The sequence below is a fragment of the Jaculus jaculus genome, chromosome 1, assembly GCF_020740685.1.
Source record: "Jaculus jaculus isolate mJacJac1 chromosome 1, mJacJac1.mat.Y.cur, whole genome shotgun sequence".
In the NCBI taxonomy this organism is placed as follows: Eukaryota; Metazoa; Chordata; class Mammalia; order Rodentia; family Dipodidae; genus Jaculus; species Jaculus jaculus.
Window position 1 is genome coordinate 156,281,859 of NC_059102.1, and position 16,683 is coordinate 156,298,541.

General features: G+C 52.0%; 1 protein-coding gene across 4 annotated transcripts in view; it reads right to left on the reverse strand.

Moving 5' to 3' along the window:
- The window catches only part of Cars1 (cysteinyl-tRNA synthetase 1), a 53,970-nt gene extending 41,800 nt beyond the window's left edge, over positions 1–12,170 (reverse strand). Inside the window, exons 1-2 of one of the 4 annotated variants that reach the window (XM_004654230.2) lie at positions 12,041–12,144; positions 1,884–2,132 (exon numbers count right to left, since the gene is read on the reverse strand). In XM_004654230.2, the coding sequence (XP_004654287.2) occupies positions 1,884–2,132; positions 12,041–12,065 (274 nt within the window). In that variant the 5' untranslated portion in view covers positions 12,066–12,144. Of the gene's footprint in view, positions 1–1,883; positions 2,133–8,271; positions 8,472–12,040 lie in introns of all 4 variants that reach the window. The other 3 variants (XM_045154730.1, XM_045154745.1, XM_045154736.1) reach the window with 3 other exon arrangements.
- Between the last annotated feature and the right edge of the window lie 4,513 nt (positions 12,171–16,683).

Here is a 16,683-nt window from a genome sequence, read left to right on the forward strand (position 1 = left end):
AAGGGTGGCCACTGCCCCATAGCTGGTGAAAGCTTTTGGGAGCTCTGGCAAGTGAGGTTACACAGTAGTCAGGCCCTCACCAGCACATCCTCCCTGGGTCACAGGGGAGACCTACACCAGCATTCCTGCCCACTTCCTCTTGAGCACTTCGGCCTTTACGTTTCTTCTGAGGCACAGGCACATTCTTAGCCCAGCCAGGCACTGTGGTGCTATGAGACAGTATTAAAGAGTCCTTGATATGACAGGACAGCACAACAGTATTGAGGAGGAGTACACAGAAAGGGGTGCAGACCCTGGAGTTGCAAAGAAGAGGGCTGTTGGGAAGTATGAGCCAGCCCTGGGAAGCTTAAGGCAGTACTTAAACAGCTGGACTACCTGAGAGAGAAGGGGAGCAACCCCAATGTATACCTTTCTAATGACCCTCCCAGCAGACCCACATCCTTCCTCAGGGAAGGCACACCTGCCACCTTTCTGGGAGCTGAGAGAGGCAGAGGGTCAAATTTGGGGGCCCCTCAAGCAAGTCCAAGGCCCTGGGATTGAGTGGATCTCGGCGCTGGAGCCACGGAAAGCAGGCGAGGGAGGGAGAGCAGAGGGAAGGAAGGATAAGTAGAAAGGCAGGGCAGGCAGGAAGAGGCTGGCGCCACAGGACAGGGGCTGTGAGAGCTAACAAGGGCATCCTGGCTCTCCATGCTTGAGAGGACCCTTCACTGACGCCTCAGCCTCGGGGAGCAAGAGGTTGGTGACACCACCTCAAGACACATCCTTCTAGGACACACTTGGTCCTGACAGACAGCCATGACGACTAGGGGCCTGGAAGCTGGAGGACACAGAACAGTCCTGTTGGTACTGTCCTCGGCTGACTCGGGAGTGTCATGCCTCTCTGTGGTCACAAGGCCTTTGTGAAGTAAAGCTCTCCTTTTCCTCCCAGCACAGATGGCAACATGTCTGCTCCCGTCCCATGAAGGAAGACTGGACAGGCAGCTGCCCATGCCAGGTTCCCAGTTTCACCTTCTTGATACCCTTGGAGGAGGCACCTGATACCACCAATGTCCCCTGGGTTGCAGTGCTGGACGCAGGGGCAGCAGCTGTCTTGGGGAGGAGACCAGCTATGCAGCCAAGCGCTCCACTTGGGTTGGAGGAGAGTGCTTGCAGGAGTTTATCCAGAAAACCAAGCCACTCCAACCCTAAGAGCCGGCACCCCATCTGCATGCTCCCTGGCTCCCACCTCGAGTTTGGAGGACTGCACACCTGGTCCTCTCTGTGTAAAGGAGAAGCCTATCACAGGCATGGGAAGCAGCGGGCTCAAAGGCCTCAGGCAGTTTTGAAAGGGCTGGCTAGTGCGGAGAGCTGAACACCTGGACCCTGAGCCAGGCCCCTCACTCACGCCACGCCTCCCAGGCTCACTGCAGCTGTATGTCCTTAACGGGCAGCACTCTCAGGCTGCGCTGACTGTACCTCAAAGCACAGAAAGAAGACTTGTTTCCTTTATGTCAAGTAATATGGTTTATGACTTCACACTACATATGGAGAGAAACACATGCAATCTATGGCAAGAATAAAGAACCAAGTCAGAGTCAGCAAGGCAGTAAGTGAACCCCAAGATTAAAGCCTGCAGCCAAGCACACAGTGCGGCCCTTGGACATGGTGGCTTTGGGCCCCTGCCACTCTGGTCAGCTCTGCTGTGCTAGCAATGGGACTGTCTTTGTTTCCAAAACACCAAGTGCGTAAGGCATGATTCTACCCCTGACCCAGCAAAGGTGGCTTCTATCCCACCACACCACATGCAGGAAACACAGTGGTGAGTCCCCCACAGCACTACACATCCACAGGATGATGGAGACAGCCCTTGACTTTGGAGCAAAGGTGCACTTGCTGTTACTCACTTGCTTGGAGCCCGCAGGGCTGGCCTTTGCCATGGGGGCCACCCAGGAGTGCTTCTATGTGCCTGAACCACCGAGCCACGTGGAAGAGCCTTGAGTCAGCAGGCGGGGCAGAGAGCTGCCTGAACACGTCCACGTCTGCTTGGGACAGGGAATAGCCCTGGACATAGCTACGCGTGCTGAGGTGCTGGTCCAGGGCCTGAGCCCTGGCTGCCTCGTCACTAATGCTCAGAATGGACCTGTAGTCAGAAGCTGCAAAGACAGAGGGCACAGGACATCAGGCTATGGGCAGAGGACACGTGACGTCCTCTAAGCCAAGAGGCAGGCAGGTACAGAATGTTAGGCAGACAGGCACAGAACATCAGGCAGGTCAGGGCACGGGATGTCAGGCAGACAGGCACAGAGCATCAGGCAGGCACAGGGCACAGGATCAGGCAGACAGGCACAGAGCATCAGGCTGGCAGAGGGCACAGGATCTTAGGCAGACAGGCACAGAACATCAGGCAGGTCAGGGCACGGGATGTCAGGCAGACAGGCACAGAGCATCAGGCAGGCACAGGGCACAGGATCAGGCAGACAGGCACAGAGCATCAGGCTGGCAGAGGGCACAGGATGTCAGGCAGACAGGCACAGAGCATCAGGCAGGTCAGAGCACAGGATGTCAGGCAGACAGGCACAGAGCATCAGGCTGGCAGAGGGCACAGGATCTTAGGCAGACAGGCACAGAACATCAGGCAGGTCAGGACACAGGATGTCAGGCAGACAGGCACAGAACATCAGGCTGGCAGAGGGCACAGGATCAGGCAGACAGGCACAGAGTATCAGGCTGGGAGAGGGCACAGGATGTCAGGCAGATAGGCACAGAGCATCAGGCAGGTCAGAGCACAGGATGTCAGGCAGACAGGCACAGAGCATCAGGCAGGTCAGGGCACAGGATGTCAGGCAGACAGGCACAGAGCATCAGGCAGGTCAGAGCACAGGATGTCAGGCAGACAGGCACAGAGCATCAGGCTGGCAGAGGGCACAGGATCTTAGGCAGACAGGCAAGCAGAAAGCTGCCTAGAGGCCCGTTAGACAGTGGCCAGAAAGACATATATATCAAAAGCCTTTCTGGATGTCAGATCCAGAAGAGGAGGTTCACAGGGTGGGCAGGAGGAAACTGGAAGATCTACAGAGTAGGTCAGGCTTGCTACTGGGGTGACAGAAATATCTTAAGAAGTATACAGAGGTGGTTTCCACAATGGCATGAGTGCCCTGCCAGTGAACTGTGGACCTTAAAATGGTTGACCTCAGACACTACACTGGCAAGTACAAGGCCCTGGGTTTGATCCCCAGCACCAAATTATGAAATGAAACGGCTCCCTGTTGTGGTTTGAGTGTAAAATGTCCCCTCTAGGTTCATTCAGTCCTCGGCTGCTGGTAGTGGGAAGGCTGTGGGACCTTTAGGAGGTACAGCCTGGCTGGAGGAAGGAGGGCACTGGGAGCAGGCCTTGAGGTTTTATAGTCCAGCCCCGCTTACTGTTCTCTCTGCTTCTTCCTTGCTGATAGGACAATGTGATGATATGACCATGTGTCCTGCTCCAGCCTACCACGCCTTCCCCACCATGATGGACTCTATCCTCTGGAGCTGTAAGCCAAATTAAACCCTACTCCTTCCATGAACTGCTTCTGGTTGGGTATTTTGTCCCAATAATGAGAAAAAAACTAATACACCAATTTTACATTGCATGAATTTCACCTCAATTTATTAAAACTCATAAAAGAAAACTGCAGAAAGTCCCAAACCCCTTCTCAGCAGTGGCAAGCCTCTCCCTGAAGATGCTGGAGATGGGGTGGAACGGGTAGAAAGCACAGAGCTCTGGGGACCTGACAGTGCCTTGCACAAGTCCACAGTGGGACACTGGAGAGAGAACGTGCTTTTCAGCGGTAAGAGGCCTCATCTTCACATTGTCTAGGGCCATCTGAGAATGTTTGGGGCTGCCAGAGGGGCTGTTCCAAGCATACCCAACCAGGTCTGGCTTGTTCTTTGGTGCACTGGCTAGGATCTAAGTGCCAGGCCCTGCAAAGGCCATCAGGAGGACAGAGTACCAACGTCTGGCCATGGCCAGCAGACCCCACAACCTGTCACATTTGTACCTGAGTCCTTGTCTTCTCTTTAAATCATAAACATCACCTCTGCTAGATGGACCACAACAGAGCTCTTGGCTCCTCTGCCCCATGATCGTGGCAGGTGAGGCCAGTGTTTCATCACCATGTTTACCAGTGTCTGGCAGTATGCACCTCTGTAGGGGGCAGGGCTTCTGGTGCTGCTCCAACCTCCCTAAGCAGGTGCAGAACAGGCAGGTGGCACTGGGCTCTTGGCCAGAGGATGGTGGAACGTGGCTCAAGGCCTTAAGTGTAAGCTGTTCCCAAGGCTGAGGAAACTGCAGGAAAAGGCCCAGGTTTGTTACCTCATAGATAACTGCACACTCTGACGGGCAGCTCAGGTGGGTAAGCACATGTTTGAACACTTCTTGCTGTGTTTTCTGCAGCTGTTAACACCACCTGGGTCACTCACTGCACACAAGCAGCCCTGCACCCTCTCTGAGCCCCCTACCCCCACCCTCTACCTGGAGTGCACTGCTGGCCCCTCCTGAAACAGGAGAGTGCACGTAGGGGAGAACAAATACACGCCAGCCTCCCAACGGTGGTGACTGGAACTTTCTGAGATACAGGGTCTGGAGAATGAAACATGAAGCTGTGCAGTATTGCCCATTCCAGGTCCTCTCAGGATGTCCCAGAGCAGAAGCTATGCAGTCACAGGTCAAAAAGCCCCTCCTCCAGTCTTGGGGTGGGCCTGTGCCTCAACACAGCCTCCTCAAGCACCCTGCTCATGACTTGCTGTCTACTGGCTGGTCCCCACTCATGCTGCTTCCCTCAAACACACACAGGTGACTCCAAGACAGCTAAGTGCACCCCACAGCCACAGGGGCTTTAGAACCCCCCTTCAGACCAACTCTGAACCACAACCCTTCACAGAGTTTCCTTCCTAACACCCACTGTCCCTACATGGACACCAGAACATTCCTTGAAAGGTGTCCTAATCCCAGCCCTCCTGCCACAGCCCACCTGTCACCTATAGTTCCACCTCACAGACTAGACCTACAGTCTGGCCTGGCCTTCCTAGCTAAGAAGTGCAGGGTCCACCTCTGTGTGTCTCCCTTAATCCTTGCTTCACCAGCACGGCCAGACCTCACAGTGGGCCCAGCCGCCTGCCCCCAACCACACAGTCTGAACCTGAGGTGCCTTATGAGCACACGCTGACCTTCCACCATGGCCAAGCCCCGTCCCAGGCTGTCCTGCCCTTTCTCCCCACAACACTTCCTCCCCTTCATGGCCTGCCACCCCAGCCATGTGTTCTGTTTTATTCATACCTGTACCTTCAGTATGCACAATTGGGGAGTCTAGACCTTTCTAGACACTTGGCCAAGATGCTGCAGGTGTGACTGGCAACACATATTGTGCCTATGACACAAAGCTGGCACTATACTGTGGCTTTGGGGGTCTCCTGTGCCCTTCTCAGGAAGGACCCCAGCATGCAGCCAGCACTGGGGATGGCTGCCCTTCACCCCACAGTGGGCTTGTGGGCTCAGCTGGAGCCCACTGCCCAAGGACATGAGGACCCTTAAGAACAAGGAAGGCATCTTTCATTCAGAACTTTAATTCACCTGGCAACGCAGAGCAACACAGACCCTGTCCCTGCAAAGGTGCCAGTGCGGTTTGGGGGTTCCCAGGGCCAGCTCTTCCTTCCTCAAGCAGGTGGCATTTGGGCCCCAGAGCAGCCCCTGAAGCCAGGCCTTGGATGTACTGCTCACATGCATAGCTGCCAGTGAAGGAGCCAGGTTTGAGCCTGCCACTCTGGAGCCACCAACCCTGCTTTTGTCACCCTGTCTCCCAGCCACCTGGCAGAGAATGATGGCATATCTCTCTTCATGGCTGAAGAGGCCATTCAGGGAAGAGAAAGGCAGCCCCTGCTGTGGCACCACTATGCCAGGCCCAGGAAAGCCTAACCTTGAGTCATGGGGCCTGCTCAAACACTCAACTGCAGCAACTCCCTTTCACAGGACTGCTCTCCTCTGGGAGCTGGGCAGCCAGTGAGGCCAAGCCAGCAGTGTTCTACTAATGACCAAGAAGATGCAGCTCATGAGACATGCCTTGGAGGACCTGCACAAGCTATGACAGAGCCACCTGAGCCAGTTCCCCTCAGCGCTTCACCTGATCCTCCATGGTCACTAGTGTGAGATTACTCAGACCAGGGCCAGCTCAACAGTGGTAAAAAAGAGCAGTGCAGATGACAGAGCACTCCTGGTCACACTGACCCAGAGTGGCCTCTGGATTCCTGTTTACTCCCCCACAACAAGTACAAGGACCTGATCCCACAGTGCATTCTTGTGAATATGAGAGAGCATTGGAGACTCTGGAAACAGTTTTTGGTGTGTGTGTGTGTGTGTGTGTGTGTGGTATGTGGTGTGGTGAATGTATGTGTAATGTATATATGTGTGTGTACACAATGTACACATACTGAGGCCAGAGGAGAATGTCCAGCATCCTCTGGCTATTCCACATTGCTTCCTTGCTGCCATTTTTGGTCAGACTAGCTGACCAGCAAGCCTCAAGAGATTTTCCTGTCTCTACTTCCACGCTCCCTCCACAAGACTAGGATTACAGACATTGCTTGGCCATGTTCAGCTGTTTATAGGGTACTGGGGATCAAACTCAGTCTCAAGCCCTCTCAGATCCTCACATTTGATTGGCAAGTTTTCTTGCCCATTGAGTGCTTGCTTCAGCCCTTGTTTATTTTTGAGACAAGAGTCTCATTTGGCTGATCTCAAACTCACTATGCAGCCAACGATGACTCTGAACTCATGATTCTCCGGCCACAACCTCCAGAGTGCTGGATGACAGACAGTGCCACCATGCCTAGTTTTATGCAGTGCTGGGGATCAAACTCAGGGCCTCATGCATGCTAGGCAAGCATTCTACCAATGGAGCCACACCTCCCAGTCCTTGCCCAAAGGTTTATTTTCTCTGTCTTCACTGTTCCTAGTTTCTACACTAAGTATAGGACACTCTTATGAGCAAAGCATCTTCACCGTCCCAGCAAGTGCAGTGGCCTCATGGTGAGAAACTACAGCATCCCAGCAAGTGCAGTGGCCTCATGGTGAGGAACTACACTGTCTCAGCAAGTGCAGTGACCTCATGGTGAGGAACTACAGCATCCCAGCAAGTGCAGTGGCCTCATGGTGAGGAACTACACCATCCCAGCAAGTGCTGTGGCATATGGTGAGGAAGGCACTGGCTGCAAGATCTCTGGGAGTCAGATCCAGACCACCGGCTGAGCACCTGCCTCCCTCACGTGTAATCACACTCATAACAACAGTCGCCTTGTAAAACTGTGGCGCACTAAGTGGAATTACACTTATAAAATGCTTTAAAACCCTCTGGCATGCAGCCAGTACCCTGTCTGCCTCCAGCACTGTAATCATCCCTGCATTATGAAGGTGATTATAACCACATGTCACTCCTAGAGTTCCTGGGGCAATATGCCAGAATCACACATACATCTCTAGAGATACTGTGAGGAATAGCCTGAACCACTGAAGCTAGGTAAGGGTTCTCCAGGGTGGGCAGGATAGGTGGGAGAGGTTTGGGTGTGCCTGGAATAGAAGCACAGGAGGTTTCACAGAGTGGTGAGCCACTGTGGCTGACCATCTACCTGATCCAGGCAGAGGTGGTCACTTGGGAGCAAGAAGACTTCTTCCCAGGCCCACTAAGACTAACTTGGCCATGTGCAAACTCTGCTCTGCCTCCAAGGAGGGTAAGTCACAGCCAGGCAGACCATGGCTCAGTCCATGAACATCACAAGTAAGAGCCCTCTGATGGGAGGAACGTCCCAAAGGTGGATGGTGAGTGCCAGAGCCTACAATGCTGGAGTCTGCCAAACACTAACTGAGACCACACAGCACTTGGCACTGGGGTGAACCAAACACTTCAAATGGCCCACACTAGGAACAGCTAGGAACCCCTCTTGTCTGGCTCCTTTCATCAGCACTTCCACCTGCTCTCCAGTCTGTTACTGTCCCCCTTCTTTCCCTGAAGGGTCTCCCAGCCATGCTCCCATATTCTCAGGTCACATGCTACTCAGAACTTCTACGGGTAGGCCAAGCAAATGGATTCAAACAAGCATGTGTGTGTGTGGCGGGGGGGGGGGGGGGGGGAGTTTCCTGTGCTTGTGAACCAGGCTTCTAGACTCACTAGGGAGCAGGCAGACAGCCTACTAAAAGGCTCATCTGTGTTCCCAGGGAGATCAGCCCAATCAGCAAGGGGTAGGTGTTTGATTCCACTCACTGACCAGCCACCTGACAACTGCTGCTGCTCTCCTGTCTTCATGCTCTAGAGCGCTGAAGCCCTCCTGGTCACTCTAACAGAACTGCAGAGGTGGACCAGCATGGCGTCTGAGATTCCAGCTCCAGTGGAGGCCTGGCTTTGTCTCCTGCTGGCTATGTGATGGCAGACTCGTCACTTGACCTTGCTGGACTTCAGGGTGTCCATCTGCACAGAAAGATACAGCAGAATCTGCCACAAAGAGCTACTCCAGGACCACAGGGAGAACAGTGCCTGGCACAGACTTGTGCTGAGAGAGGCTAGTGGTGTTGATTGTTCAGACCCTTTGGCTAGACTTGGGGGAAGAAAAAAAAAATCAAACTAAGTCTAGTCCAACAGTGGCCACCAAAGTAGCATCCTATCTGCAGGAAAAACCTGAGTCTCCCTGGCCCACTCTGGTCCTGAAGTGAGACAGTCCTATCAAACAGGCCCACATTATCCCACCAGCACCAAGACCAGAGACAAGAGGCTGTGACTACCAAGTCCATAAAGGAGATGCCCAGGTTCTCAGTCTACTCAAGATGGTCCAGGGTTTCTTTGAAAATTCAAGAAGACAGTGATTTAGACAAATGCAATCTTGGGAATAAAAGGGACTCAGAGCTAGACAAGGTAATCCATCCCTTAATCCTTACACCCTGGGAAACACGAGGGTGGCAAGTTGGAGGCCAGCCTGGGTTAAATAGACCGACCCTACCTCAAAACAACAAAAGCCACTCACACTGGAAACACACAGAACCATGAAGGCCTCTGGCAGTTACAGGCAGGCTTCCTGGCTGCTCTTGATATCATTTCCTCAGAGGATACAGGGACTGTGTGTGTACACAGCACAGGGCAGGGGAGGACAGAAGCCGCATGCTGGAGAGAGCCAAAGCCCCGTGGCTTCAGACTGGAAAACTCAGCTCTTAGGGCTTCATCTCAGCCAACACCGTCTCCCCCAACAAGCCAATTCTTACAGGGCTCTGCTGCCCTGATGTTCTGAAGCAAGTAAAAACAAACAAGAAACCAACTAAAAAACCCACAACGGGCTGGAGAGATGGCTTAGCAGTTAAGGCACTTGGCTGTGAAGCCTAAGGTCTGGGGTTCAATTCCCCCGTACCCATATAAGCCAGATGCACAAGGTGGCACAGGCGTCTGGAGTTCATTTGCAGTAGCTGGGGGCTCTGGCACACCCATTCTCTCTCTCTTTCTATCTGCCTCTTCCTCTCTCTCAAATAAATAAATAAAACATTTTATTTAAAAAACCCACTACATGCCATTCACAAATGAACTAGTTATACATTTATATTTAAAAAAATGGGAAGACAGGTGTAGTGGCCCATATCTATAATCCCAATATTTGGGAGGCTGAGTAAGGAGGATCAGGAGTTGCTGACTATACAGCAGGGTTATGGCCAACTGAGGATAAATGAGATGCTGTCTCCAAACTGACAACAGGGAGGGGCTGGAGAAATGGTTTAGTGCTTAAAGGTGCTTGCTTGCAAAGCCTGAAAGCCTGGCAGCCCGGGTTCAATTTCTCAGTACCCACATAATGCCAGATGCACAAAGTGGCAATGTGTCTGGAGTTCATCTGAAATGGCAGGAGCTCATACTCGCTCTCTTTCTGTATGTCTCTCTCCCAAATAAATGAAAACATTAAAAAACAACAATAAATATATAAACGTCCAGTAGACTCTCATTTTCAACACAGACACAGTGCTTACATGTCAGGCACTATTGTAAGTCCTTGTTGTCTATTATTATTATTTACTATTTCTACTATTACTATTGTGTGTGTGTGTGTGTGTGTGTGTGTGCACGCACGTATTGGTGTGCATGTGCCACAGCACACATGTGAGGGTCAGAGGACAACCTCAGGATGCTGGTCTTCTCCTTCTACCTTGTTTGAGACACAGTCTCTCTTGTTTTGCTCCTGGGAAGGCTAGACCAGCTGGCTCACAAGCTTCAGGATTCTCCTGACTGCACCTCCCACTGCTGTTAAGTGCACTGGGACTACAGACGCATGCACCACTGTGCATCCAGCTTTTTAAAGTAGGTGCTGGGGATCTGAACTCTAGTCAGCAGGTTTGTGGAACAAGGACCTTTAGCCACTGAGCCATCTCCCCAGTCCCCAAGTTCTTTTTGTCCACAAACTCATTTAAGGCCCACAGCACACTTCATGGTGCCCTCTCATGTTGCTGTGAGGGTGAACAGAAATGATACCCCTGCCCTGCCAGGCGGACTCAGGGTGGGGCTGCCAGCCATGTTGTTGGGTCATAGGAGTCTGGGTGGACTGCTGGGAATTGCCTGGCTCTGGGACGGGTAGGAATCTGGGCATGTAATTTGAGTGGAATGCAGTGCGCCTGAAAGGTAGGTATCTCTACCACTAGGTACAGGGTAAGTAAGCAGTTCTGTCATCTGGGTGCCCATGTCACTGGGTGACACAGGTGATCAGAACCCAGCAAGGTCTTCAGAGTAATTGGGTACCACAGGATACCACAGAAATCTTGGTACCTCCCCCACCCTGGATGTAGAGAGTGGAGGACTCAGGATTCACATGTTATTTCTGCCAACAAAGATTACAGTCTAATCCCAGCACTTGGGAGGCAGAGGTAGAAGGATCGCTTTGAGTTAGAGGCCAGCCTGGAACTACAGACTGAGTTCCAGGTCAGCCTAGGCTACAGTAGGTCCTACCTCGAAAAAAGCAAAAAGAAATAAATACAAGATCACAGCCTACACTGAGTACGCTGCTTTTGAAGGCCTGTTCCTGATGGTCAGGGATCTGGGCCACAGTCTCTACTCTTTTCAGCACCTGAAAACTTACTGTAGGGACAAGCGAGAAAAGACCCTGCTCTCTAGAGACCTGAGTGACTTGAGGGAGCTGACAGGGCTGCCTGAAGAAACCTCCCAGTTGGCAATAAAGTGCGCAGTGATGCTCTGACAAGGCGGGTCCCTATGGTGACTGCTGGCCACATTGCAGATGAAAGCCTTCACAAAGCCCCAAGCCCTTTCATGATTGTTTACACGGAGCTCTCATTTCCTCTGCCCTACTTCTCCAAGTACAAACTTCCTGGTTCCGCCCACCAGGTTGGGCAGAAAACCAAAACAATCTTTGGGCCTTTGCCTGGCCCCCAAAGTCCAAGAAGGGCAGGAAGGGGGTGAGGTCCCATCCAGGCATCGGTTGGAGACATGCTGTCTAACACAGGGCATCTCCTTTGCTCGGAGACCTTGGCTCCTACCCATTGAAAAAAAAAAAAAAAAAAAGAAACTGACGCTGGGGAAGAGATGGCTGTATAGACTAGGGGTCAAGTCCCTAACAAGCAGGTGCTCCAGCTTCAGAAAATCCTAGAAGCTACCCGTCAGATGTCAGGTCCCAAGTGCTGGCCGCAAAGACCCGCCATCTTCCAGAGCTCTGGTCTGGACACTGCCCACTCAAGATCCTACTTTCCCCAGAACCCTGGCCTAACCACTAGCCCACTCTGACCCTTGCCGTCTCCAGGACCCTGGCCTGGCCAAGCCCACTCAGGCCCCTGCTGTTCCCAGAGGCCCCACCTGCCCAATGCTGTACCAACTGCCCACTACGGCCCTGCTGTGTCCACGTCCCTAGTCTGCCCACTGGGATCTCCACATCTTTAGAGTGCCTCCTGCCCACTCGGGCCCCGCCAGTCCCGGAGTCCTGGCCTGCCCACCTGGCCTCCCCGGACCCCGATGCGCGCGCGCTGCCCGCAGTCCCTTACGGCCCCGCGTTCCTCGCCACTCACCCTGCTCCCCGGAGCAACCTGCCATCGTTGGGACTCCCCGAACCGTGGCCCCGGCCACAGGAGCTTCCTAGAATCTGATGCAACTGCTGACCCGGAAGTCCCGCCCTGCCGGCCTTCTTCCGGGCAGTCCGGTCGCTAGGCAACCGCGCCGCCGACGCCGGCAGTGAGGCATCACGGGAGACGACGCCGGGCCATCCGCCAGGTCAGGGACGAGACTGGCTAGGCTAGCGGGGCGGGGCGGGGCGGGGCGGGGCGGGGCGAGGGCGGGAGGGGCGGGGCGAGGGCGGGAGGGGCGTGGCGAAGGGAGGTGGGCGTGGCGAAGGGAGGTGGGCGGGGAGAAGGCGGGCACGGAAGGGCAGAGGGAGAGGGGAAGGCGGGGGGAGGGGCGTGGCTGGGCTAAAGGCAGTGGGCCGGGAGTAGGGGACATGGATCGGGGCTACGGTAGAAGGGGCTATGGGAGAAGGGCCCGGATGGGAAGAGGGGGAGGGTGAATAGGGGGTGCAGGTGAGGACGCCCTGCCCAGCAACGCTGAGATAGCCCGCTGTGAGGAGTTCAGGACGGCAGGTATGGGAATGGTGGACCACTACCTTGTGAAGCATTTTTGCCGGCAAAGCGCAGGGAGGCAGGCTTACCAGAGGTCTCGGAAGAAGTAAAGCGAGTCGGGGCGGGGTGGGGAGCAGAAAACGCGCACACATCTCATCTGGGACTCAAAAGAATAGTTTATTCCTGGGCTGGACAGATGGCTTGGAGGTTCCCAAGTTCCATTCTCCAGGTCCCACTTAAGATGCACGTGGTGGCACATGTATCTGGAGTTTGTTTGCAGTGGCTAGAGGCCCTGGCATACCTCTTCTCCCTCTCTAGCTCTCTCCCTCTCTATCTCAAATAAATAAATAAAAATATTTTTTTAAAAAAAGGAAAAGTTTATTTTGGAGCAAAATCTGAGTGACCATGACCCAAGAACACAGATTTAGGTGACTCTCCAAAGTCCATGCTCCAACATGGTGAGAGTTTCATGAAATTTTTTTAAGAATATTTATTTATTTATTTGCAAGCAAAGAGAGAGAGAGAGAGAGAAAGAGATACAGATAGGAATGCCAAGACCTGTTGCCACTTCAAATGAACTCCAGATGCATGGGCCACTTTGTGCATCTGGTTTTATGTGGCTCCTGGGGAATGGAGCTCAGGTCACTAGGCTTTGCAGGCAAGCGCCTTAACTGCTGAGCCCTCTCAACAGCCCTAGTTTCATGAAATTTTTATAGTAACAGAACGAAGAAAGTTATAAATCAAAACACTTTTCAAGCCTGGCGGTGGTGCATGCCTTTAATCCCAGCACTCGGGAGGCAGAGGTAGGAGGATCACTGTAAATTTGAGGCCAGCCTGAGACTACATAGTGAATTCCAGGTTAGCCTGAGCTAGTGCGAAACCCTACCTTGAAAACAAAACAAAACAAAACCACTTTTCAAATACATTGGAGGAAAAAAGTCAGGTAAACCAGTTATAGGAAAGTGGGAAAATCTCTCTCACAGGCCTCAAATGCTGTCAAGACATTATTGGCCTTTGGGTCGGTGAAAACAAGAGTCTGTTTATGCATTCCAAAAGGACCTACCTAATAGTTATACTGATGCTAGATCACACAAGGAAGTAGACAATAAACGGCTGTTTAGGGAGCTGGGGTAGCCCAGGACAACTTGGCTGTGGCCCTGAATCATCCCAACTCCCCAGAGTCACGGAAGGTGATTATCTTGGAGATGCATTTTCTTTCCTGGAAGCCTCGTTCACAATTCACGCTTCCTGGGTAAACCAGGTGTTGTGGTTAGTGACACCCAACCAAATGCACCTTGTGGGAGGAAAGGGTTTATTTTGGATCACAGACTTGAAGAAAAACTCCATGATGGCAGGAGAAAACGTGGCATGAGCAGAGGCTGGACATCACCTCTTGGCCAATATTGGGTGGACAGCATCAGCAGGAGTATGTGCCAAACAACTGGCAAGGGGAAGCTGGCTATCACACCCATAAGTCCATTCCCAACAACATACCTTCTCCAAGAGGCTCCAATTTCCAAACTACCATCAGCTGTGGACCTAACACCCAGAACACATGAATTTATGGGGGACAACCAATTCAAACCACCACATTCGGGCTTTGAGGAGGGAGAAGCTAGGTGTGGTGATTCACATTGGTAATCATAGCACTTAGGAGTCTGAAGCAGGAGGACTGCTTCAAGTTCAAGGCTAGTCTGGACTAAGGGGCATCCTGTCTCAAAACAGGTGCAGGCAAGGAAATGGCTTAGGCTAGGAGGTCAGCAAGTAGTGGATTAGGAGGAGGCAGGAAGCAAGAAGCCAATGGAGCCCCAGGCTGAGTCTGGGGAGGAGCCTGGTGGGACGTTTGATTTAATGAAGACCCAGAAGTTGAAGATGCTTGTCACTGGATGAAGGTTAGCAGAGACTGGCGAATATTTATTTCCCAGGGCTGATGCTAGATTTGATGTTTGAAATGAGCAAGAGGAAGGGGCAGGGGCCCTTGAAAGTCTTAGTGACTGTCACAATCAGCACCCCTGCTACTGGTTATTTGGTTTTTTCTTTTTTTTTTTCTTTTGTTTATTTTTATTTATTTATTTATTTTTTGTTTTTTGTTTTGTTTTTCGAGGTAGGGTCTCACTGTAGCCCAGGCTGACCTGGAATTCACTATGAAGTCTCATGGCAATCCTCCCACCTCTGCCTCCCAAGTGCTGGGATTAAAGCCGTGAGCCACCACGCCCGGCTGCTACTGGTTATTTGGAAGATAGGAACCAAGTGTAAGTACCTACATGCTTAGGAACCACATTTTTTTTGTTTGTTTGTTTGGTTTTTTGTTTTTCAAGGTAGGGTTTCACTCTAGCTCAGGCTGACCTGGAATTCACTATGTAGTCTCAGGGTGGCTTCAAATTCACGCGATCCTCCTACCTCTGCCTCCCGAGTGCTGGGATTAAAGGCGTGCACCACCATGCCCGGCAGGAACCACATTTTTAAGCAGCCCACTTGTTTGTAAGCATTTCCAAAGACATGTTACTCCATCATAAGGAGGACAATCATGAGTCTAGACCTAGCATGTTCCCTTGAGGAGCATCTTGTGATGCTCTCCCATGCCTTGACTTTCTTCTCTGAGTCTCAATCTCCTTCAAGTCAACTAGACCTCATCAACATCTTCCATTTTCTCTCAAAAACTTCTTGTCACATTTGAGGTAACTGATGGCTGAAAGCAACAACAAGAAGAAGCAAAGTCTGTTTACATTCCTGGAATGTTCTAGAAATTTGTAGCATTTGCTGTAACTCTGCTGCTCAGGTAATTCCAGAGGTCAGCCCAGGGCTGATCATGACTCTCACTCTGTTCTTCATTTGTGACTCAAGGATCAGGGTTCTGGAGAGATGGCTTTGTGGTTAAGGCACCTGTCTGTGAAGCCAAAGGACCCTGGTTCAATTCCCCTGGGCCCACTATAAGCCAGATGCCCAAGGTGGCCCATGCATCTGGAGTCCCTTTGCAGTGGCTAGAGACCCTGGTGGTGTACCCATCCTCCCTCTCTCTCTCATATAAAAAAGGATCAGGGACCATCCAAGCCCAGAATGGCACAGCCTTATCTCTGTAAGGAGCCTCTAGTTCCTTCTCCCAGGAAGTTCAGAAGCCTTGGGATGCACAGTCTCTGGGGGTTGGCTTTGACTTGCTTTCTCACTGAGGCTTCCAGCACCCAGGAGTGACAGTGCCTGTCTGGACTAATAGACAGTCAATATGTTGATGGACTCTGCCCAAGCCATGTTTGGAAGAAGAAATGACACGGATCTAAGAAGCTATTCAGGTCCAAGAAGCTTTAGCAATCAAGACCAGTCAGTGTCAGAACGTGGGGAGACCCAAGACAAGTCCGTCATAGGGTAAGCTGTACCCTCTCCTCAAGATATGCCTACATCCTAACCTCTGGTTTCTATCTTCTTGTTTGGGAATAGGTCTTCACAGATTTACCAAGTTAAGATCACACTGGGTCATTGTGAGACCTAAACCCAAGGACTAGTGTCCTCATGAGAAGAGACTCAGGCAAAAGAAGACTCTATGACGATGGCGGCAGAGACTGAAGTGATGGTCACAAGTCAAGGACTGCTGGAAACTCCCAGAAGCAGGAGGGGCAGCCTTGACACTCTGAGCTGCCCACGGAACTACCTCTGGCCACATCTTAGGCTTCTGGTCACCACTATGGTCAGACAGTACATTCTTGCCGTGACAACATCTACTTTGTGGTCATCTATTATAACAGTCTAAGATGCTCATATAAAGCTCTTTGACCCCTGTGCCTCAGTTTCCACTCAGTGGTCCAACCCAACATCAGTCTTTTCCCAACAAAGAATGCAGCTCTTATAAAGGAAAAAAATACATAGCACAAGTGGGCACAGGCAAGGCCTGTGCTGCCCCACACCTCTCCTGGACTCTCCAGGATCACACTACCATGCCCCCACCATGACCCCTGAGCACTCAGTGACAGGTGGGGCCTGTCAGGAATTCCTGGGAGGGTTGGTTCCAGATACCAGCATAATAAAGGGCTCTGGCTCCCTCTGCTTTCCTGAAATCAGAAAAGAGATAGAGAGTGTGTTTACACTAACTGGTACAATGACTTCTGTGA